This window comes from Bombina bombina, chromosome 6 (assembly GCF_027579735.1).
Source record: "Bombina bombina isolate aBomBom1 chromosome 6, aBomBom1.pri, whole genome shotgun sequence".
Lineage (NCBI taxonomy): Eukaryota > Metazoa > Chordata > Amphibia > Anura > Bombinatoridae > Bombina > Bombina bombina.
The window spans coordinates 708,683,333-708,709,336 of NC_069504.1; the positions used below are offsets into that span (position 1 = coordinate 708,683,333).

General features: G+C 36.7%; 1 protein-coding gene across 1 annotated transcript in view; it reads right to left on the reverse strand.

The window, feature by feature from the left end:
• LOC128663510 (tetratricopeptide repeat protein 39A) overlaps positions 1–26,004 on the reverse strand; it is a 224,509-nt gene that overhangs the window by 132,782 nt on the left and 65,723 nt on the right. Inside the window, exon 6 of the mRNA XM_053717871.1 lies at positions 4,415–4,479. Within this exon, the coding sequence (XP_053573846.1) occupies positions 4,415–4,479 (65 nt within the window). The remainder of the gene's footprint in view (positions 1–4,414; positions 4,480–26,004) is intronic.

Below are 26,004 nucleotides of genomic sequence, written 5' to 3' on the forward strand. Positions count from 1 at the left end.
TGGTCTCCAAGCTGGCTTGGCTTGAGAAGTATTACCCTCTTGCTTAGAGGACGGAGCACTTTGGGCTGGTCCGTTTCTACGAAAGGGACGAAAATTAGGTTTATTTTTTGCCTTGAAAGGCCGATCCTGAGGAAGGGCGTGGCCCTTACCCCCAGTGATATCCGAGATAATCTCTTTCAAGTCAGGGCCAAACAGCGTTTTCCCCTTGAAAGGAATGTTAAGTAGCTTGTTCTTGGAAGACGCATCAGCCGACCAAGATTTCAACCAAAGCGCTCTGCGCGCCACAATAGCAAACCCAGAATTCTTAGCCGCTAACCTAGCCAATTGCAAAGTGGCGTCTAGGGTGAAAGAATTAGCCAATTTGAGAGCATTGATTCTGTCCATAATCTCCTCATAAGGAGGAGAATCACTGTCGACCGCCTTTATCAGCTCATCGAACCAGAAACATGCGGCTGTAGCGACAGGGACAATGCATGAAATTGGTTGTAGAAGGTAACCCTGCTGAACAAACATCTTTTTAAGCAAACCTTCTAATTTTTTATCCATAGGATCTTTGAAAGCACAACTATCCTCTATGGGTATAGTGGTGCGTTTGTTTAAAGTGGAAACCGCTCCCTCGACCTTGGGGACTGTCTGCCATAAGTCCTTTCTGGGGTCGACCATAGGAAACAATTTTTTAAATATGGGGGGAGGGACGAAAGGAATACCGGGCCTTTCCCATTCTTTATTAACAATGTCCGCCACCCGCTTGGGTATAGGAAAAGCTTCTGGGAGCCCCGGCACCTCTAGGAACTTGTCCATTTTACATAGTTTCTCTGGGATGACCAACTTGTCACAATCATCCAGAGTGGATAATACCTCCTTAAGCAGAATGCGGAGATGTTCCAACTTAAATTTAAATGCAATCACATCAGGTTCAGCTTGTTGAGAAATGTTCCCTGAATCAGTAATTTCTCCCTCAGACAAAACCTCCCTGGCCCCATCAGACTGAGTTAGGGGCCCTTCAGAAATATTAATATCAGCGTCGTCATGCTCTTCAGTATCTAAAACAGAGCAGTCGCGCTTACGCTGATAAGTGTTCATTTTGGCTAAAATGTTTTTGACAGAATTATCCATTACAGCCGTTAATTGTTGCATAGTAAGGAGTATTGGCGCGCTAGATGTACTAGGGGCCTCCTGAGTGGGCAAGACTCGTGTAGACGAAGGAGGGAATGATGCAGTACCATGCTTACTCCCCTCATCTTGGGCATCATTGTCATTGTCACATAAATCACATTTATTTAAATGAATAGGAATTCTGGCTTCCCCACATTCAGAACACAGTCTATCTGGTAGTTCAGACATGTTAAACAGGCATAAACTTGATAACAAGTACAAAAAACGTTTTAAAATAAAACCGTTACTGTCACTTTAAATTTTAAACTGAACACACTTTATTACTGCAAATGCGAAAAAACATGAAGGAATTGTTCAAAATTCACCAAATTTTCACCACAGTGTCTTAAAGCCTTAAAAGTATTGCACACCAAATTTGGAAGCTTTAACCCTTAAAATAACGGAACCGGAGCCGTTTTGAACTTTAACCCCTTTACAGTCCCTGGTATCTGCTTTGCTGAGACCCAACCAAGCCCCAAGGGGAATACGATACCAAATGACGCCTTCAGAAAGTCTTTTCTAAGTATCAGAGCTCCTCTCACATGCGACTGCATGCCATGCCTCTCAAAAACAAGTGCGCAACACCGGCGCGAAAATGAGGCTCTGCCTATGCTTTGGGAAAGCCCCTAAAGAATAAGGTGTCTAAAACAGTGCCTGCCGATATTATTATATCAAAATACCCAGATAAAATGATTCCTCAAGGCTAAATATGTGTTAATAATCAATCGATTTAGCCCAAAAAAAGTCTACAGTCTTAATAAGCCCTTTTTGAAGCCCTTATTTACAATCGTAATAAACATGGCTTACCGGATCCCAGAGGGAAAATGACAGCTTCCAGCATTACATCGTCTTGTTAGAATGTGTCATACCTCAAGCAGCAAGAGACTGCTCACTGTTCCCCCAACTGAAGTTAATTGCTCTCAACAGTCCTGTGTGGAACAGCCATGGATTTTAGTGACGGTTGCTAAAATCATTTTCCTCATACAAACAGAAATCTTCATCTCTTTTCTGTTTCTGAGTAAATAGTACATACCAGCACTATTTCAAAATAACAAACTCTTGATTGAATAATAAAAACTACAGTTAAACACTAAAAAACTCTAAGCCATCTCCGTGGAGATGTTGCCTGTACAACGGCAAAGAGAATGACTGGGGTAGGCGGAGCCTAGGAGGGATCATGTGACCAGCTTTGCTGGGCTCTTTGCCATTTCCTGTTGGGGAAGAGAATATCCCACAAGTAAGGATGACGCCGTGGACCGGACACACCTATGTTGGAGAAAAATGACTGAACATACCTCACTGCTATATAGCATGAAAACGTTCCTCACACTGAAGTTTCTTGTACCCCTCAGCCTCTGTGGGAACAGCATTGGATCTTAGTTACAAATGCTAAGATCGTCATCCTCCAGGCAGAAGTCTTCATTACATCCTGAGAGTAAATAGTACACACCGGTACCATTTAAAACAAAAAACTCTTGCTTGAAGAAATTAAAAACTAATATTTTATCACCTCTTTCACTTTACCCTTCCTAGTACTTAGAGTAGGCAAAGAGAATGACTGGGGGATGGAGCTAAGGGAGGAGCTATATAGACAGCTCTGCTGTGGTGCTCTTTGCCACTTCCTGTTAGCAGGAGGATAATATCCCACAAGTAAAAGATGAATCTGTGGACTCGTCGTACCTTATAGAAGAAATACATATATATATATATATATATATATATATATATATATATACACACACATATACACACACACATATATACTATATATATATATATATATATATATATATATATATATTTCTTCTATAAGGTACGACGAGTCCACGGATTCATCCTTTACTTGTGGGATATTATCCTCCTGCTAACAGGAAGTGGCAAAGATACACACACACACACACACATACATACATACACACACACACACACTCATCGCATTCACTTTCGACTTGTAATACAAGCAGTAAACCCAAAGGGCCAGCAGGCCCTCATGCTATAGCAACATTAAGCACATAATTAAAATTGCAAGATAAGCAACTGTCCCAGGTATGTTGAAGATTGTTGGTTGGGTAACTCGAGTCAGAGTAGTCAGGTTTAAGGTTAAAACAATTTTGATTGGCACATAATCAGCTGGTGATAGGGTCAACATGAACAGATTGCAACAGTTTGTTTAGGCAGCACCGGCTATAATTTCTGGGTGACTAAGCAAGATATGGTATCATGTTGGATGTACTGGGTATAAACTTGAATGGGCTTCAGCTTACAGCGGAGACATTAACTCATCATATAACCCAAGTCATTATCCATGGAAGCTTGAATAAGAAAGCCATCTTGGATAATAACACCAAATATTCCTAAAAGATGGGGCTGGCGCAGGGCTGTACTCTTTCCTCTATAGGACAAGAAGTTTAGAGGAATGTATATGGGGATTGATCAGATCACTAGAGTATATGATGCTGGCAAGACCAGTAGCAATCTCCCACACTAATTCCCTGAAAATATATGCGCCCCCCCCCCAAAAAAAAATAAAATATGTATGTTGGCAATTAAAGATTCATTTCATTGTTTAGTGCTTTTCCATATGTCATTACATTATTATGTCAGTGAATGGAGACTCTGGAAAAGGAGCAACAGTATGAGCAGGGTTTAGTTTTTTTTTTTTGGGGGGGGGAGGGGAATAATTGGAAAATTAAAGGGACACTCAAGTCAAAGTTAAACTTTCATGATTTAGATATTTACACTTTTTGAGTCACCAGCTCCTAATGAGCATGTGAAAGAATTCACAGAATATATGTATATGCATTTGTGATTGGCTGATAGCTGTCACATGATACAGTGGGAGTGGAAATAGACATAACTGAAATCTGTCAGAAAAAAAAATCTACTACTCATTTGAAGTTCAGAATAAGTGTTATTGCATTGTCTTTTTATTCTGTATGTGTTTTTGTATGCAAAGCTACAGTATTTACTGGCCCTTTAAGACGTGAGCTACCAGAATACCCTATAAATCTAGCCCATTACAATGAACTGTCAGCTCTACAAAATTAAATACACTTTGTGAAAGGAAAAAAACGAGGACAAACAAAGATGGAGAGTGTGGGACAAGAAAGACAAGGCTACCAATAAGAGACAACTGAAACAGATGACAAAGGGAATAAATAGCGAGAATTGGTGACAATAGAACAGACACAAAGAAAGAAAGACAGGACCATGCTAATAGGTTAAATGCAGCTACATTATCCAATGTAAAACAGCTTACCTGTATATCATGTAACTATTCCGCACCTTCATGCCACCTTTTATAAAGTTGATCATATTTTCATCCTAAATAAAATAAAAAGGTCATTCAGAAGAATGAAAAAAAGGATCAGCAGTCTGTCCCCATTGCAGGTTGACTGTATGAAATGAAAGGAAGCCCCTCTTGCATTGGTGTAACCAATGTGTGCATATCCCACACTGCCTAGAGAGACCAAAAAGCAAATTATGTAGCCTAGGTCAGATTTGCCTAAACCAGCTATTTGATTTGCCGCAATTTGAACACTTAGGCCTCTATTTAACAAGGTCTGGCGGACCTGATCCGACAGTGCGGATCAGGTCCGCCAGACCTCGCTGAATACGGAGAGCAATACACTCGCCGTATTCAGCATTGCACCAGCAGCTCACAAGAGCTGCTGGTGCAACGCCGCCCCCTACAGATTTGCGGCCAATTGCCTCCAGCAGGGGGGTGTCAATCAACCCGATCGTACTTGATCGGGTTGATTTCCGGCGATGATTGTCCGCCTGCTCAGAGCAGGCAGACAGGTTATGGAGACCTAGGTTATGGAGACAGACCTACATTTTTACACAAATCTGTAACTTAACTTATAAACAATAGGATTTATAGTATTGTGCTGGCCCGAAAAACCTGATATCACACCCTACTAAAAAATACACAACTTCCTCTAAAGTGTGTCAGTGGTTAAGTACAAAGGAGTTAGGGATATTTAGAGGGCGCTGCAGATGAGCTAAAGATATCTTAGAGTATAAGGGATACTTAAAGGGACAGTAAAGTAAAAAAAATATTTCATAATTTAAATAGGGCATGTAATTTTAAACAACTTTCCAATGTACTTTTATTACCAATTTTGCTTTGTTCTCTTTGTATTCTTAGTTGAAAACTAAATCTAGGAGGTTCATGTGCTAATTTCTTGGACTTTGAAGACTGCCTCTAATCTGAAAGCATTTTGACAGTTTTCCACCACTAGAGGCCGTTAGTTCATGTGTTTCATATAGATAACATTGAGCTCTGGCACGTGAAGCTCCTAGGAGTCAGCACTGATTGGCTAAAAATGCAAGTCTGTCAAAAGAACTGAAATAAGGGGGCAGTTTGCAGAGGCTTAGATATAAGGTAATCACAGAGGTAAAAAGTATATTATTATAACTGTTGGTTAGGCAAAATTGGAGAATGGGTAATACAGGGATGATCTACCTTTTTAAACAACAAAAATTCTGGTGTTTACTGTCCCTTTAAAAACAATAGTTTTGTCTCTCTATATGTACAACAGACCTTATATAAGATCAGATTCTCGTAGAAAAACTACACCTTTACCATAAAAAATATTTATTCATCAATTATCACATACAAGTAAATTAATAAAAATGAGGGACGTCTCCCAAAATGGTTAAAAATCCTAAAAAACAAATAGATGTTTATGAACAATATTGTATACCCAAAGTATAGCAAACGTGTGTGTTACAGATAACCAGCCTCACCAAACAATTAATGCTTCCTGTAGTTTGATTTGCCACTAAATTGCTGTAACCAATGAAATACGCCCAGGACCTTTAAAAGGATATTCACTTTTGCCTACAATTGATCTTGATAAAGCCCATCATAGGGTGAAACGCGCTGATGAACATAGGCTGTGAATAACGATGAGAGAAAGCTGTCAATATTACACTTGTGTCAAGAGTGTTATGTTTGGAGGATACTGAGAACTTTACAATAACCCGGGTTATTTTGCTTATGCATTAAAGCCATCATTTGTGTGCTATTAGCACTAAGTGCAAGTGGATTCAACTGCTTTTATTTGCTAACAGAAGTTTGCTACTATATCTGAAGAAGAAACAAAAAGATAACGTATTTGCTCCAACTACAAGCCAAGCCACTATATGGAGGATCCGTATCGTGACGTAGGCACAAGCCACGTGAGTGCCAACAGCTGATCGGTGTGAAACGCCAGGAGCACCTTGGAAAGAACCGCGGTAAGGAACCAGAGCATGTAATACGGCTCACACAGGTGAAAAAGTGTAACTGAGCCTGTGGGACGGTCTTTCTCTGCTCTAAGGTAAACATACATTACCAATACAATCTGTTTTTCCTGCACCTTCATTATATGGGCAATTCTACACCTAAAGACTGTGTTTCTGTTATGGTCCAGCAAGCGGGCGTTTTTTCCTTATTGCACATATATACCTTAAGTTAAACAAAATTGAATTTTGACTGTGAATTATCGTGTATACACCTATATAGATCCACAAGTGGCATGTAAGGAGACTTTCTCTGGCGGTATACTGTATCGCTGCTCATTATATATATATATATATATATATATATTAAGCCTGTAACCCTTGTTTATAAATATACAGGAAGCATTAACTGTTTGGTGAGGCTGGTTATCTGTAACACACAAGTTTGCTATACTTTGTTTATACAAATATATATTGTTCATAAACACCGATTTGTTTTTTAGGATTTTTAACCATTTTGGGAGACCTCCCTCATTTTTATTAATTTACTTGTATGTGATAATTGATGATGAATAAATATTTTTTATGGTAAAGGTGTAGTTTTTCTATGAGAATCTGATCTTATATATGGTCTGTTGTACATATAGAGAGACAAAACTATTCTTTTTAACTATCCCTTATACTCTAAGATATCTTTAGCTCATCTGCAGCGCCCTCTAAATATCCCTAACAACTTATAACCCTCTTATGTAAATATCCCTCCTGTAAAGTGCTTTAAATCCAAACCAAAATATAAGCACCCGTCAAAATATCAAATTTCAAACAGCACTACATTAACAATGTTTGCGCAAAAGCAGAGACGATAATTACAGAATTAGAGTTAGGGTTTATGAATGATGGTGGGTTCCATTATTTTGTCAGTAAATCATTTTTATATACAAACTGGCAAAAAGACATTGTGTACTTGAACAGTACTGCATATGACTATAAAATTACAAAATTCTGTGGCAGGGGAAGGTTGTAGTATCTGTAAATAAGGTCAATCTAAGTACCTTATGCTACATTTATAGTGAACGAAGCAGGACTGTAAAAGTCATTAATGCACAATGTCTATTACAGTACGATAGACATTTAAAAATAGTTGTTAAAAATAGTCTATAAAATGTAGCCTGAATCTAATAAAGTAGAATAATCACTAAAAAAAATGTAATAAGTGCATTTCTCTTTCCAGTCTGATAGATGGCGCTGTTGGATAGTATTTGATTACTGGTTTACAATGGGACATTTGCCTCAGAAATAGTCAATCGTTAAAAAGGTAATAGTATTTTACTGTTAATAATTAACTGATTTATGCCGAGTTTAACGGAAATTCAACTCTCTTAAAAATTTGCCAAAAATAGAACCAAACGTTAAACTTCACATACCTTATGTAATGATAACATGTCATATAAAAGGTGTAGTAAAACAAATGCAATATACTTTAATTTTTATTTTTATATGTAATTTAAAGGGATAGGAAAGTCAAAATTAATTTGCGCGGTGCAGACAGAGCTTGTTATTTTAAGACACTTTTAAATTCAATTCTGTTTTAAAATGTGCTTTTGCTGTCTTGGTATCTGTAGTTGAAAAATAATATGTACATATCCTATGCTACTGGGAGCTAGCTGGTGATTGGTGGCTGCACACATTTGTCTTTTGTGATTGTTTTAATAAATGTATTTACAGTTGTGCTCATAAGTTTACATACCCTGGCAGAATTTATGATTTCTTGGCCATTTTTCAGAGAATATGAATGATAACACAAAATCTTTTCTTTCACTCATGGTTAGTGTTTGGCTGAAGCCATTTATTATCAATCAACTGTGTTTACTCTTTTTAAATCATAATGACAACAGAAACTACCCAAATTACCTGATCAAAAGTTTACATACCCTGGTGATTTTGGCCTGATAATATGCACACACATTGACACAAAGGGGTTTGAATGACTATTAAAAGGTAACCATCCTCACCTGTGATCTGTTTGCTTGCAATTAGTGTGTGTGTATAAAAGGTCAATGAGTTTCTGGACTCCTGACAGACCCTTGCATCTTTCATCCAGTGCTGCACTGACGTTTCTGGATTTTGAGTCATGGGGAAAGAAAAAGAATTGTCAAAGTATCTGTGGGTTAAAAGGTAGTTGAACTGTATAAAACAGGAAAGGGATATAAAAAGATATCCAAGGAGTTGAGAATGCAAATCAGCAGTGTTCAAACTCTAATCAAGAAGTGGAAAATGAGGGGTTCTGTTTGATAACATACTGCATTCATCTTGCCATCAATTCTGACCAAATTTCCTGTGCCTTTGTAGCTCACACATCCCCAAAACATCAGCGATCCACCTCCGTGTTTCACAGTAGGAATGGTGTACCTTTTATCATAGGCCTTGTTGACTCCTCTCCAAATGTAGCGTTTATGGTTGTGGCCAAAAAGCTTAATTTTGGTCTCATCACTCCAAATGACTGTCCCAGAAGGTTTGAGGCTTGTCTCTGTGCTGTTTGGCATATTGTAAGCAGGATACTTTGTGGCATTTGCGTAGTAATGGCTTTCTTCTGGCGACTCAACCATGCAGCCCATCTTTCTTCAAGTGCCTCCTTATTGTGCATCTTGAAACAGCCACACCACATGTCCTGTATTTCAGCTGAAGTTATTTGTGGGTTTGTCTTCCCGAACAATTTTACTGGCAGTTGTGGCTGAAATTTTAGTTGGTCTACCTGACTGTGGTTTGGTTTCAACAGAACCCCTCATTTTCCACTTCCTTATTAGAGTTTGAACACTGCTGATTTGCATCCTCAATTCCTTTGATATCTTTTTATATCCCTTTCCTGTTTTATACAGTTAAACTACCTTTTACCCACAGATCCTTGGACAATTCTTTTGCTTTCCCCATGACTCAGAATCCAGAATCGTCAGTGTAGCACTGGATGAAAGATGCAAGGGTCTGTCAGGAGTCCAGAAACTCATTGACCTTTTATACTCACATACTAATTACAAGCAAACAGATCACATGTGAGGATGGTTACCTTTAATAGCCATTCAAACCCCTTTGTGTCAACTTGTGTGCATGTTATCAGGCCAAAATCACCAGGGTATGTAAACTTTTGATTAGGGTAATTTGGGTAGTTTCTGTTGTCATTATGATTTAAAAAGAGTAAACACAGTTGATTGATAATAAATGGCTTCAGCCAAACACTAACCATGAGTGAAAGAATAGTTTTTGTGTTATCATTCATATTCTCTGAAAAATGGCCAAGAAATGATAAATTCTGCCAGGGTATGTAAACTTATGAGCACAACTGTAGCTATGTTCCAATGGTGCATTGCTGCTCCTTCAGAAAAAAATATTAAAAAAAAAAAAAAAAATGAGGCAACTTTGATAATATAAGCAAATTGGATAGTTATTTCAAATTGTAAGTTCTGTGTGAATCATGAAAGAAAATGTAATGTTTACGTCCCTTTAAGTCTTAAAATTGCAAATTGTCCAGTTATATATATATATATATATATATATATATATACACACACACACACACATATACACATACATACAGTATATACACACACAATATATGTGTATATGTATATATATATATATATATATATATATATATATATACACATACATCATACATACACACACATTATATATATATATATATATATATATATATATATATATATATATATATATATAATGTGTGTGTATGTATGATATATGTGTATATATATATATATATATATATATATATATATATATATATATATATATATATACACATATATTGTGTGTGTATATACTGTATGTATGTGTATATGTGTGTGTGTGTGTGTGTGTGTGTGTGTGTATATATATATATATATATATATATACACACACACACACACACATATACACATACATACAGTATATACACACACAATACATGTGTATATATATATATATATGTATATATATATATATATATATATACACATACATCATACATACACACACATTATATATATATATATATATATATATATATATATATATATATACATATACACATACACACACACACATTCACACAGATATACATACATACTGTACATACACACACTTCAGAGCCCTTTCCAGTCATACACCATATTCATTTAAACCCTTTTTATACACTTATTTCAATGATAAGCATATATTTTGAGTGTAATACTTTATTTTTATGTTTTCCATGTGTTTTGTTTAAGGGCATGTTAAAGGGATGTCACAGCCTCACTAAACATTCTCTGGTAATTCTTCTTTAGGATGGACTTGTAATACCAATTGTGTGCAAATCCTACCACAGTCAGCGATATTGATAGCACACCCAGCACTCCACTTGTAACCTTGGTCTAGTGTTTAATGCCACTTTAAACACTCAACTTTGGAAGAGACTGCTAGCTAGGGATGGACAAATGTGTTTGAATTTGAATGCTAGAACGAATGTTATTGTAGAAATTTGATTTACATAATAGAATGTTAATAAGAACGAATATTCTTAAAAATTCTGTTATTGAATGTTATTTACAGTTTGGACATTCAAATTCAAATATTACATTTATAAAACACAGTTGTAGACTAGAAATACTTTTTCAAATTTGAATGTCACATTCAAATTCGAATGTCACATTTGAATTTAAATATTACATTTATAAAACACAGTATTAGACTAAAAATACTATTTTGAATGTCACATTCAAAATCAAATGTAGAATTCGAATATTACATTTATTAAACAGTTGTAGACTAGAAATACTATTTAAAATTTGAATGTTACATTCAAATTCAAATGTAGCATTCGAATATTACATTTATTAAACACAGTTGTAGACTAGAAAATACTATTCCGAATGTCACATTCAAATATTACATTTAAAAAACAAACACAGTATTAGACTAAAAATACTATTTCAAATTCGAATGGGACATTCGAATTCGAATGTAGCATTCGAATATTAGACTAGAAATACTATTTCAAATCTTACATTCGAATGTTACATTTCAATATTACATTTCGAAATTGAATGAATACATGGCTAAATATTCTATTATTCGAACGGATATTTTCGAATTTTATTGAAAAATTCAAAAACGAAAATTTGAAAATAGAATGTTAGAATGTTATATAAACATTTGAAATTCGATTCCAACGAATGTATCAAAATTCGTTTTAAATTTCGTATTTTTAGAAACATTCACCCATCCCTACTGCTAGCCTTCCTATACATCTTTGTTAAATCAGTTGTGTTTGTCTTCCTTTATTTGTCCATTTCCTGTGTTATCTCCATAATAAAAAATAAATATTTTATAAATATATATATATATAATTCATTAAAATTATAGTGGAGATAAAAGTTTGAGATTAAAATCCCCATAAAATTTGTTGCACAGGAAATTAGCACATCAAGGCAAGTATCCCCGCTTGCTTTTACCCAGTTATATATAACAAATTAACAATTTTTTCTTAAAAGGCTTCTAGGAAATAGGGAAGTCACACAGTAATTTCATGGTCAGTACTTCATTTCATTCTGCAGCACAAAGCCCACTGTCGGGTTCCTGAAGACGTTTACCCTTTGTCTAGCCAATCATGTTTGTTGCCGCATTTTAGCACCTCCAGATCATAAGATCTAAAAGTGCACCTGGCTGTAGCAGACATACAGTAGCAGACCTACTCAACATAGGGCCCTGGTACAAACATTTTTTTGGGCCCCCAAAGATGATTTAGCACTAGGAAATTGTAATATAAATACTGATCTAAATAACAATTTTGAGTTGATAAATAGATAGACAAGACGGACCTGCAACCTGCATGAATAAAAGACTCAACTGTATTAGGATTATTTGCATTCTGCACACACCTATGTATAGACTGGTTGCTATGCCCCCCCCCCCCCCCCAGCACCCTGGTGCCACTACACTAATGGTAGTTCCGCCCCTGCAGACATATGGATATTGATATTTGAGCTTCTGCAGGACTGACAGGTGAGGAAGACTTGTGGGAGATGGCTTACAGCTGTTTTGTGGGTGTGACAGGAGCAAGGGTATGACATGGGTGTGATTGAGCAGTCATGCATGTCATGAGCAGAGCCTGGCCAGTCCCTGAAAACCAGGGCATTTTACCTAACAGGCGAAGCTGCAAAGGGATAGTGGGGAGCCTCCTAATCTGTGACAATCCGGCAAAATATCTTGGGTTGGGACGTATGTGATATTACATTGATATTTGTTCACTTGTCGCATTGTGTAATGCAACACTTGTTCCATTATGCACTCCTGGCCTATGCTCAAAACTACAAGTTCCATAGTGCACCAGGGGCAAAACGCGGAGGTGCCACGCTGCACGATAATCAGTTGAAAACAAACATTTAAAAAGTTACAGTAATTATGGGACAGCATTCTCTGTGTAAGCTTTTAATGTTTGTTTCAATAAAGGTCAGTTTTAAGTATTTTACCTATAACCTGAGTGTAGCTGTTTTTTTTAACTAACACTTATCTCATAGCCAAACGCAAACCCCAAAAGGTTGACCACAAAGACACATTTTCTACTACCTATTCCTAATTTGAATGAATTATTTTTTTATTCCCGTTTCCTTTCCTGTCTGTTTGCTGTGCACAGAGAATTGCACGTGTAAAAAAGGGGACGATGTTTCAAGTTCAGGGCAACTGGCACCTTTATGTAGGGGTGTTAAAGGAACATCAAACCCCAGATTTTTCTTTCATGATTCAGATAGATAATACAATTTTAAACAGCAAAGAGACAGAAAGTTATCTAATTTGCTTTATTCTCTTGTTATCCTTTGTTTAAGAAGCAGCAATGCGCTAGCTGGGAGCGAATTACATGAGGCATATATGGGCAGCCACCAATCAGCAGCTCCTGAGCCTACCTAGGTATCCTTTCCAACAAAGGATACCAAGAGAACAAAACAAATTAGATAAGAGAAGTAAATTGGAAAGTTGTTTAAAATCACACGCTCTATCTGAATCATGAAAGAAAACATTACATTTGGGTTTCATGCCCCTTTAAGGAACTAGATCTGCTAGGTTAACCACTTTGACTTTCCAATTTTAATTAAGTACAATCTAGATAATATACTTAGAGCTGACTAAAATACATATAGCCACTGGCTGTTTATCCTACCATGCTATAACAAGTATAAACAGCAAGTCCCTAACTACTTTATACTATGTATTCATTATAAACACAAATGCTAAGGACTTGCATTACTCAGCTAACAGGTTTTAAAGCGTCTGACTGTGAGTCATTGTAAAGCATTAGGTCAAATAGCTACAGCTTTCATTTTCATGCCTTTGCTGAATCATTCATAATAGAATCTGCATTCACTTAAACACATTATTGTGTGCTTGTTCATTATTATTATCTAGGACATGTTTCTACATAAGCTTTAAAATACATTTTAGCTATAGGTTTGCAAATATAACTAAAGTACAGCAAGCTAAAGTGGTAAAAAAATGAATGTATGTCACAGTGATGCACAAAAGGATATTAGAATTGCTTACACTCAGCTGAGGTCAACTAATCTGTTTAACATGTAGGAGACAGTAAGAATATTTAGGAGCCAGACACTTTTAGGGGCCAGAGAGTAATCCAAAAACTTAGGAGATGGGGGGGTGGGGTGGATTCTAGGAGACAGTGGCTCCTGGTTTGTCGAACCATTTAGATTTAGATTAGCATAACCCATAAAACAAAAAGTAGTAGGCCAAGAATAAAAAAAAAAAAAAAAAAAAAAAAAAGAGAGACCACTTACTTGAAAGAATAATGAAGGGTGACTCGTTATAGAACCCTTATATACTAGGTATAGAACCCTTATATACTAGGTATAGAACCCTTATATACTAGGTATAGAACCTTTATATACTAGGTATAGAACCCTTATATACTAGGTATAGAACCCTTTTACTATCCATAAAAGCGAAAGTGCTAAAGTGGTGTATTTTCTAAGCCAAAAAATAAGCCATACACCAATAAGACCCCACACAGAAACAGCAGATAAGGAAAAGACCATAGATTCTGTTTATACGCTTAAAAGGACATAATACCCATATGCTAAATCACATTTCTATGTAAAAAAGAAGATATTTTACCTCAAAATTTCTGAAACTTACAAGAGTAAGTTTTCTGAAAACAGTTATACTTCAGCTACTTTAAAGCTGCAAGTTGAAAAGAAGAAAAAAAAATAGCCAATCAGCATCAGCAGTGCTGAGGTCATGCTATGTTATGCTGTGATGTCTTTTTAGATTTCATAGTAAACTTCCTTAAACTGAATAGGGAAATAACATGACTGTGCCTGCACACGCTAGATACATGCTCCCTTGCAAGTCCTGGGTCTAGTATCTCTATATGGGTTGTGAATACTTAGGAAATTTGAGGTAAAATATCTTTCTTTTTTAAATAGAGATGTTCAGGTGATATTTTCTAGTCAGCTTTTTACAGCTATGCTGCATCACTTTCAAGTGCTTCAACATTTGGGTATCATGTCCCTTTAATTTCCCAAGCATTATGTATATGTCAGGCTTTCTTGAATTCCGTTACAGCTTTGTTCTTCCCACTTCTACTGGAAGTCTGCGCCATGAATCTGTAAATTACTTCTGCACCTACTAATCTCCAACTTGATATCTAGACCTCATGTTCTGGTGTTGCTCTTTTTGTGAAATATTATTCAAATTTTCAACTTTAATAAGAGAGGGAGAAAAAAAAAAAACATGAACCTTTAATTGTCACAAGATTATAAGGAGTGGAATCTCTTCTTCCATATAATAGGTTACATGTCCCTCTAGATATTGTTCAGTCGATGGAAAATAGCAATTATTTAAATTGCTAGATACTTCCTTAGATTCATAAAACTGTAAATGTGTATTGTATTTATTGGTCTAAACTACTGTTTTTCAAACCTTTCCCCAAGCCTCCCTAACAGGCCAGATTTTCAGGATTACCTTGGGTGATATCTGGTAAAATAAAGATGTTTACAAATCAGCTGATTAGTTCACCTGTGCTCTAGTTAAAAATCAGGCCTGTTAGGGAGGCCTGAGGACAGGTTTGAAAACCAGTGGTCTAAACAGATCATTAGGTAATTTTTCAATTGTTATTTTACTTGCTTAAAACCACAAAGGTAAGAAATGACATCAAAAGAGACAATAATATGCCATTAATTGTCACATAATATGTTTGAAACCTAGCCTGTGTACAATATTGTGCGTTCGGCAGTGTAGTTCCGATAATAGTTAGAATGTAGTTTGGTTACAGTATATAGGTTCATGTAGCAACAGTATATAGGTTCATGTAGCAACAGTATATAGATTCATGTAGCAACAGTATATAGGTTCATGTAGCAACAGTATATAGGTTCATGTAGCAACAGTATATACTGTAGGTTCATGTAGCACTATCACAGTATGTTGATTTGAGTTGTCAGGTTTTATTTAACCCCTTCGCTACCAGGAATTTCAGGGAGAAAAAAAAACTTGCCCAAAAGTACCAGAGAATTTTTAGCAATTTTGCTATCACTCCGTTAAAACTTAGCTCCAAAGAGCTTACAGTTTACACTCACTACAAACTCTGTAGCCTCAGTTTCCTGTTCTTAGCGGACGAGTGGCACCCGGTGTGGTCTTCTGCTGCTGTAGCCCATCTGCTTCAAGGATCGAGGTGTTGTGCGTTCAGAGATGGTATTCTGCAAACCTTGGTTGTAACAAGTGGTTATTTGAGTTACTGTTGCCTTTCTGTCATCTCAAGCCAGTCTGACCATTCTCCTCAGACCTCTGACATCATCAAGGCATTTTCGTACACACAACTGCCGCTCACTGGATATTTTCTCTTATTCTGACCATTCTCTGTAAACCCTAGAGATGGTTGTGCGTTAAAATCCCAGTAGATCAGCAGTTTGATATACTTAGACCAGCCCGTCTGGCACCAACAACCATGCCACATTCAAAGTCACTTAAATCCCCTATCTTCCCAATTCTGATGCTCGGTTTGAAATTCAGCAAGTCGTCTTCACCAGGTCTACATGCCTAAATGCATTGAGTTGCTGCCATGTGATTGGCTGATTAGCAATTTGTGTTACCAAGCCATTGAACAGGTGTACCTAATAAAGTGGCCAGTGAGTGTATAACTACTGCAGTCATAAGACAAATGGATGTAAAAGCTTCTCTGGGGTCCCCTTTATTCAGAAATAGCAGACATGCATGGCTTTGTCATTGTTTTTTTGGCAATTAGAAGGCTGCAAACAACTCTTCTGAATTTCCCGGCAGTGAAGGGCTTAATCAGGAAGCTTGTAAGTTTAATATTTGCTGTAAAAAAAAAATTAACAAGAGAGGCGCTGCATGTGTGTATCGATCAGTTGCCTGATGAAACAGCGTTACAACAGAGAAACGCAATGCAAATTGTATACTTTGCTCATTGTTTTTAAGGAAGTTGTGAATGCATCATTTAGAATAAATGAACTTGTTTTTTTTAACTACTTTATACCTTGGCCTTTCATGAGCTTGAGCTATCGAGAAGTTAAATTGAGCAGTTGGCTTTCTTCAAGTGATACAGTGTTCCTGCTGACCGGAGATCAGCTAGCTGGATTGCAGCAGAAAATCCAGACCGCTTCTAACAGCACATTTGGGTGCTCTTTCGAAATGCGAGTACCTTTATACCAGCTGTATACCTGTTGATGCTTTGTACCAATCGATACACACATGCGGCGCCTCTCGTTACATTTTCTAGAGATTCTACTCAGTCAGTGAGAGAGCAGAGTGCATCCTGTCTCAGAAGTAAATTTTGCAGGATCTCACTTTGGATGACATCATTTTTGGACATTCCACATTGAACTTATCATTTGTGAGGTCACTGTTACCTTTAAACCTTTGATATATGTGGTATTTTATTTACTATTTATTGTGCGCCCCCGAGTGTGAGTTTTTTTTTAATTTTGCACTATTTTCAAAATATTTGCTGTAATCTGACACCTTAAATTCCTATATCTTCCAGGATAGAGTTCCAAAAATGATATAGGAATTTAAGGTGTCAGGTTATCAGCATGTTTCGGCTCTCATGAGGGCCTTTATTTTTTATTTTTTGAGGACACAGATTTTTATATTTTTTTCAACATTTCTGTATCATTCTTTTGGGATAATCTCACAATATTTTTGGACATTTTTGGAACTCTATCCTGGATGATATTGGATATTCAGAGATCGGGACTCACATTTTGATCAATATTCCCTATTTCAACTTTCTAATTTACTTCTATTATCAAATTTACTTTGTTCTCTAGGTATCTTGTTGAAAAGCAGGGACGTAAGCTGAGGAGTGTGCACATGTCTGGAGCACTATATGGCAGCAGTTTTGCAAGACTGTTATCCATTTGCAAGAGCACTATAAGGCAGCACTATTTCCTCTTGTGTAGCTCTCCATTTGTAAGAGCACTAGATGGCAGCACTATTTCCTCTTGTGTAGTGCTCCATTTGTAAGAGCACTAGAAGGCAGCACTTTTTCCTCTTGTGTAGCTCTCCATTTGTAAGAGCACTAGATGGCAGCACTATTTCCTCTTGTGTAGTGCTCCATTTGTAAGAGCACTAGATGGCAGCAATATTTCCTCTTGTGTAGAGCTCTATTTGTAAGAGCACTAGATGGCAGCACTATTTCCTCTTGTATAGTGCTCCATTTGTAAGAGCACTAGAAGGCAGCACTATTTCCTCTTGTGTAGAGCTCTATTTGTAAGAGCACTAGATGGCAGCACTATTTCCTCTTGTATAGTGCTCCATTTGCAAGAGCACTAGAAGGCAGCACTATTTCCTCTTGTGTAGTGCTCCATTTGTAAGAGCACTAGATGGTAGCACTATTTCCTCTTGTGTAGTGCTCCATTTGTAAGAGCACTAGATGGCAGCACTATTTCCTCTTGTATAGTGCTCCATTTGTAAGAGCACTAGATGGTAGCACTATTTCCTCTTGTGTAGTGCTCCATTTGTAAGAGCACTAGATGGTAGCACTATTTCCTCTTGTGTAGTGCTCCATTTGTAAGAGCACTAGATGGTAGCACTATTTCCTCTTGTGTAGTGCTCCATTTATAAGAGCACTAGATGGCAGCACTATTTCCTCTTGTGTAGTGCTCCAGATGCTTACCTAGGAATCTCTTCAACAAAGAGTATCATGGGAACAAAGCAAATTTGTTATTAGAAGTAAACTGAAAACCTTTGTTTAAATTGTATGCTCTGTCTGAATCACAAATGAAAATATGTGGGTTTCTTATCCCTTTAATACTGATGCGGATTAGCAGTACATTGATTTTACATATTACAGGCTTTGTAATGATTCTGTGATCTTATGAGTGAAGAGTCATGGAACATTTTATTTATGCATAGAGACAGATGATAATTAAAACACAATGCTCATTAATGAAAGGGTGCAGAATAAGATTTTACCGAGCAAACACAAGTGACTTTAATAATTAAACCACAAGAGTGACACAGATCTTTCAGGCATTTCGGAAAACACTGAACCAAACAAATCACAAATTCAAAGGTGGTTAAGAAGCCTTAAAGGGACAGTATACACCAATGTTCATATCATTTCATGTAAAACAATTTTTTAAAATAAAACTATTGTTAAAGCAAACCTTTTCTTTTTACACAAACATGCAAAAGCTATGTAATATATCTATATGAACACTTTATGAGAAACCAGCTCCCACTGAGTATATGCATTTTGTGACTGGCTGATGGCTGTCAGATAATACAGGGGGGAGGGAAAATGGAAGTAACTTTGAAATTTGTCTGAAAAAAATCTACTTCTCAATTGAAATGTAGACCAAGTGCTGTTGCATTGTGTTTTTATAATGTATTTGTTGATTATGCAATTCTACTGTATTAATGGTCCTTTAACACAAGGCCTAAGGGGAACATAATACAACTGACAATGGTATTCATGAGATATGAAAACCCTACTTGGATGCACATTAATTTATTTTTAGATGTCTGGATTGTGCCAAGAATTGTGGGTGTCTACAAATGCTTAATTTATTACGCCTTCATTATGTCAAATAAATACAAGTAGCAAGTTTATAATAATATAGACATACCTAGTTTAATTGCACTTTCCAGATATTGCTCTTTTTAAAAATTGAAGGTTTGTGGCAACCCTGTGTTGAGCAAATCTATCAGTGCCATTTTTTCAACATACACACACATATAAACACATATACACATGAATACACATATAAACACAAATACACATGAATACACACATACACATAAACACATGAATACACATATAATAACACATATAAAAACAAATACACATGAATACACATATAAACACAAATACACATGAATACACATATAATAACACATATAAACACAAATACACATGAATACACATGAACACATATAAACATGAATACACATATAATAACACATATAAACACAAATACACATGAATACACATGAACACATATAAACACATATAAACATGAATACACATATAAACACAAATACACATGAATACACACATACACATAAACACATGAATACACATATAATAACACATATAAACACAAATACACATGAATACACATATAAACACAAATACACATGAATACACATATAATAACACATATAAACACAAATACACATGAATACACATGAACACATATAAACACATATAAACATGAATACATATATAAACACATGAATACACATATAAACACAAATACACATGAATACACACACCACCAGCAAAAAGATTATGGCTCAATTAAATGATGGTTAGCATTTTTTAGCAATAAAGTATTTTTTAATGAAGGTATGCACATTGTTTTTTTTAGACATAGTATTATTGCACACTTAATACATTACAGTACAGTGTAAACATAACTTTTATATACACTGGGAAACAAGTGTGACTCACTTTATTGCAGCGGTCTGGAACCAAACCTGCAATATCTCCGAGATACGCCTGTATACTAGGGCCGATAATTATATGGCAGTGCCCTTTCTTATTGTTCAAGTTTAAAATAGTTGCTATAGATTCATATGAGCTGAGGAAGAAAGGAAGGAGCAATGTAAAAAGACAGTCATATCCTTGTGGAGATCACTGATCTGCACTAAAACCCACAAAATCTGTTTGCACTTACATTTTATTTAATCTATTGTTGTTGTGTGTATGTTCATGCTCTCAGCCTGTATTGGTCAATAAGAAACATGTACATTAAGATTCAGTAGTGTTAAATAAATGTTTTAATTAAGGTGTTATAGTAATTTCTAAGAAAATCGCGATAAAATCGCAATTGCGTTTTAAAAAAAATCCCTCGATTTTTTCCCCCCCATATCGCCCAGCCCTACTGTATGCACCTCTCCTTCAGTGGAAATACCACTTGATAGAAACATGCAATAAAAAGCAGGTTTATAGCTTGGTAATTCAGTGTTGGAATGGTTGTTCTGTTTGTCTTACTTGGGGGGGGGAGGGCATTCTGACAACTCATTTTGTTATATAAAAGGGGATAAATAACAAGCTCAGTGATTTGAACATGATGTGCTGTTGAAATATATAGGAATCCCTTAAGAAGTTTGTTTAGGTGTATTAGGAATATCATAAGGGGTTAAATCTGATGGTTGACAACAACTTGTTAATAAGAAAAGTCAAACCAAGTATTAGAAGACATACCCGTTAACAAGACAAGTATTAGAAGACATACACGTTAACAAGACAAGTATTAGAAGACATACCCGTTAACAAGACAAGTATTAGAAGACATACCCGTTAACAAGACAAGTATTAGAAGACATACCCGTTAACAAGACAAGTATTAGAAGACATACACGTTAACAAGACAAGTATTAGAAGACATACACGTTAACAAGACAAGTATTAGAAGACATACACGTTAACAAGACAAGTATTAGAAGACATACCCGTTAACAAGACAAGTATTAGAAGACATACCCGTTAACAAGACAAGTATTAGAAGACATACCCGTTAACAAGACAAGTATTAGAAGACATACACGTTAACAAGACAAGTATTAGAAGACATACACGTTAACAAGACAAGTATTAGAAGACATACACGTTAACAAGACAAGTATTAGAAAAAGATATACATGTTAACAAGACAAGTATTAGAAAAAGATATACATGTTAACAAGACAAGTATTAGAAGACATACACGTTAACAAGACAAGTATTAGAAAAAGATATACATGTTAATAAGACAAGTATTAGAAGAAATACACGTTAACAAGTATTAGAAGACAAAGCCCCACAGAATGTGTTGTCTATAAAAAGCATAATTTACTGGCTGATCTAATGGTGATGGACATCAGCAGATAGCCACACCTCATTCTACCAATTTCATGGGAGGACACCACGGAAGAAGCCACTGCTCTCCAAAAAAACAAACAAACAAAAAAAACATTGCTACACATCTGAAGTTTGCAAAAGTACTAGGAGGTTTGGGGGAAGCTATTCCACAGCAGATTATATGGATCTTGGGGTAGGAGTGAATTAAAATGGTGCAGTTCTCTGCCAATCTCCAGAGAATGTGAAACCCATCAGCAGCTAAGACGTGGAGTATACTACACGGTTTATTTGGTTATTTGATACCACATCTACCGTGTCTGACTATGTTGCAGTAGTGACTTATTCTGCTCTAGGTTGCCTGCCCTTTTTTTCTGTGGAAGTATGGGGATATTTTTGGTCAGTGGCCCAGGGGTGATTTGTGGTTGGAACTGTGACCAGAGACTGACAAACAAACATATAGTCCTCATTATAAAACAGTTGTTTGACACAAATTAACAATGACAACCATAAGAGCAAGGACAGCATATACCCTAAAGTGGTATGTAAGAAAAAAAAACATATTGCAATATATGCTACCTCTTTTTAAAAGAACAAACAGCAATACTGAGCTTGAATTAGAAACCATTTTGAGGTATATAGAGCCTAATAGCAAAGTGATACTGCTAGCACTTGATGTAGGTACTGAGAGCCTAATACATTTAATCCTAGGAATAATATTCAAGTTGCAACAAAATCTACTTTACTTTGAGCTTCTAAACAGCAAAAAAAATACTCCATAAAGAATTTCCAGAAATACTTTATATACAAATAATCATTCTTTACAGCTTATCCTATTCCAAAATTGTTATAATACCATGAACAAGTTTTTCTAGGATTTTGTTCTATAAGTTTTATTTCAATTAATGTTTTTACTTCTTTATCTCACAATACCACCTTTTGCCTTGAAGGGGTTTGGTCGGTCATGGACCAGATCTCGGTGCCTGATTGGCTTTACCCCCTTTAAAGGTATGAGTTGGATTGTACTTACCATATCCTATGACTAAGCGCCGATCGAGCCACGAAATGCGTCAGAATAGCCTTTATCCTAGACCCCTGCTTGTATCTTGCATTATTTATGCATTTTTAAATCTTTTTTCAAATAAAACTATTTTTATTCCCCTTCGAGTGCACAGGATTTCCGTTTTTTCAAATAATCTTTCTGCCCAGATTCTCTATCATCACAAGATGGGAAAGCAACCCAGTCACCTTTCATCTTGCTAAGGCATTTTTATGGCAAAATAAAAATAAACAAACTATGGTGTCTCAAACAAGCTTTGTTGTTGACACACAAGTCTAAGGGACTCAAAATAAGCAAAACTTTTAGAATTGGGGACTGGCTAGAATACAACTTAAAGGACCACTTAGCACAGTAGAACAGCATAATCAACCAATACATAACAAAAAGACAATGCAAAAGCACTTAGTTTGAATTTCTGAGTAGTCAATTTTTTTTCTGACAAATGTAAAAGTTAGTAACATTTTCTTTCCGAATGCATCATGTGACAGCCATCATCCAATCACGAAATACACATACATATATCCTGTTAATCTTGCACATACTCAGCAGGAGCCGGTACCTCAGAAACTGTGCATATAAAAAGGTTGCGCATATTTAGATGAAAGTGAATTAAAAAGTTGTTTAAAATTCTGTGCTCTAGCTGAATCCTGACAGTTTAATTTTGACTGTCCCTTTAAAAGTATGAATATAAAAGTAATTCTATCAGGTTGACGAGGTTCTTAGGTTAAGTTCCTCACTCATATTTTTTATTTACTTATCAAATAAAATACTTTAAAAAAAAATAGAATAAGAGAGGAAGGTTGCTTGTAAGATTGAAGCACATTAAGGGACTGACCCACTGCAGATATTACTACTGTGTATGGTAACAATCTAGCATTTTGGTGGGTACTACTCACCACTATTTATAGGCTTGTTTGCCTGTTATTTTTTCTCTTGCCTCTTTACGCTTCCTGCAGCATTTTCTTTGGCTGTCTGTGTTGATTTTGGATCTGTTGCAGTAATGGAGTGATACTAGAGGATATTTGAATTGTCCAAGCGCTTCAGGCATGTTTCTCCTTTACTTCCTCATTGTGGGACATCTGGGGACAAGAGGATGAGTATATCTGAGTTTGGGAAAGCTGTTCTTTCTTCTCCTTCAGGTGCCTCTGGCCCTGCAAGGCTAACACTCTCTTTTTCTCTTCTTTCCTCCCCCTCCCTGATTCCAGTGAATATTCCTCTTCTTCTCCCTCACCCGTGAATCCCTCTCTTCCATCGCTGGCACAGCTGTGTCTGCTCCCCAAATCAGTCCACTAGCAACCTTGGGGTCTCCCTTGGGCCTTGTTCCCTCTTCTTCAATGCTCCCTCCTGGTCAAGTTTGGACTCATCTGGCCCACCTTGGGCCCTGCAGCCAGTAATCCTGGCTTGCTGTTGCGGATACTCATCAGGGCAGGCTTGGTTACGGGCCTCTCAATGGGGGCCTCGGTCTTCTCAGTCGGTGGTCAGCAGCATGGTAGGCCTATCCACTATAGCATCTGGAGCCTTCTCTTAGGGTTCTGCGTTTCCACAAGCAAGAGCTTCACTTCTGGGTGTGACAGTTAGGTTGTGCAGGTGTCAGGCGGAACATCGCGTAGGCGGAAGGCATTAGACGGAAGTTCATGTAAGGTGGGAATGCATGGGCTTAGCAGTGGTGCCTATGTGAAAGGGGCCACACAGGTCAATTGTGAGGCTTCGCTAATGGAGCAGTCTGGATCTCAGCAGTCACTGGCACTAGTCAGTATAAGGATTGGGAGGCCGCACGTTCTTCCAGTTGTGTTCTTTCTTTAGACTGGGCAGTGATGTGGGAGCTGCACAACCCGGTAAATCTCCTCTATTCATACACACATACTTGATATGGTATTTTAGTAGTGAGCCTGATTCTGACACAAAGTGTGTGTTAGGGTTAGCTAGCAAGGGTCACAGGAAAATGTTCTGCCCGCTTAAGCACTCCGTGGCAGGCCCTGGATGGGAGTTTAAGCACTTCCTTGGCAGCCTCATCTCTTTGTTCATCCGAGGGTTTGCTAGGACTGCAGGGATTCTGCAGCAAGTTGCGTGGGCAGAGGTGCTGGTTTTGTGATGCAGGGTAGCAGTGATACCTGCTTAGTTCACTCCATTTATGCACATTTGAATGTAAAGGTTGCAAATAAGATTAGGAAGTTTAAGTATGTCAATCTACGTCAATCTGTTTAAGATGTCTGTGGAGGCGTATAAGGACAGGAAGTGTAGTGCACATGGTATGGGTCCCAAGAACATAAAAAGGCATGCTTGTGTCCTATTGTCTTGAGCCGGAAGTGCACAAGTATATGGTTACAATTGGTTATATAGTCAGTTTGCTGAGCGTTTGTGACAGAACTATGGCAAATGAGGTTCCTCCACAAAATGGCAGGCAACTCACTCTTGAGCTTTGACCAAAGTATATGCATCTTTAGTTCCATGTGGTCTATCTCTCTAGCTCCTTTTGGCACATTTTCCTGTCTAAACAAACAAACGAAGGGTGGTGTGAGTGCTAGTCAAAAAAAAAAAAAAGGTTTTAGTGCTTAAATCCCTAGTGTGGTCTGATAAATCTCCAATTACAGACTATTAGACAAAGAGGTGAGAATGGTGTGGGATAAGCGCTCCAGCAAAATAGAGCCAACCAGATTATTCTATAGATAAAATGAAATAACAAGAGGACCCAATGATACTAAAAAATAAATTTATATAGCAATTTAGATGAATATCTTGTTAACGCATACAAAATATGTTAACATATAAACAATTACATAAGATGCCGGCATCAAAAACAGTAAAACAAACTGATCATATTAAAAAACAAGAAAAAACGGCCGATATAAAATTTATAAAAATTCACTGAGTATACCGTAAAATTATCTATGAATAAACTTGATAAAGGTAAATGGCTCTTAACACAGTAAACTTAACTCGGCTAAATGTTACCAGTATTTTGATTAAACAATGAGATGTTTGAACACAGTATTAGGTGGAGGCGTCTGATCTGTTCAGCCGTTAGGAGTAACTGTGAGTGATGGATCGTGAGGTGTGATGTCACGTCACCTGACTATTATATTTCCTCCAATCCCTATAGTAGGTTTGGACACAGCGAATTTGAAAATGTATCCAATTTTTATAGTTATATCAAAGTGTAGTTGATTGTGTGATAGTTAGTAGCAATACTTGCAAATGTCCAGTGTCCAATAAT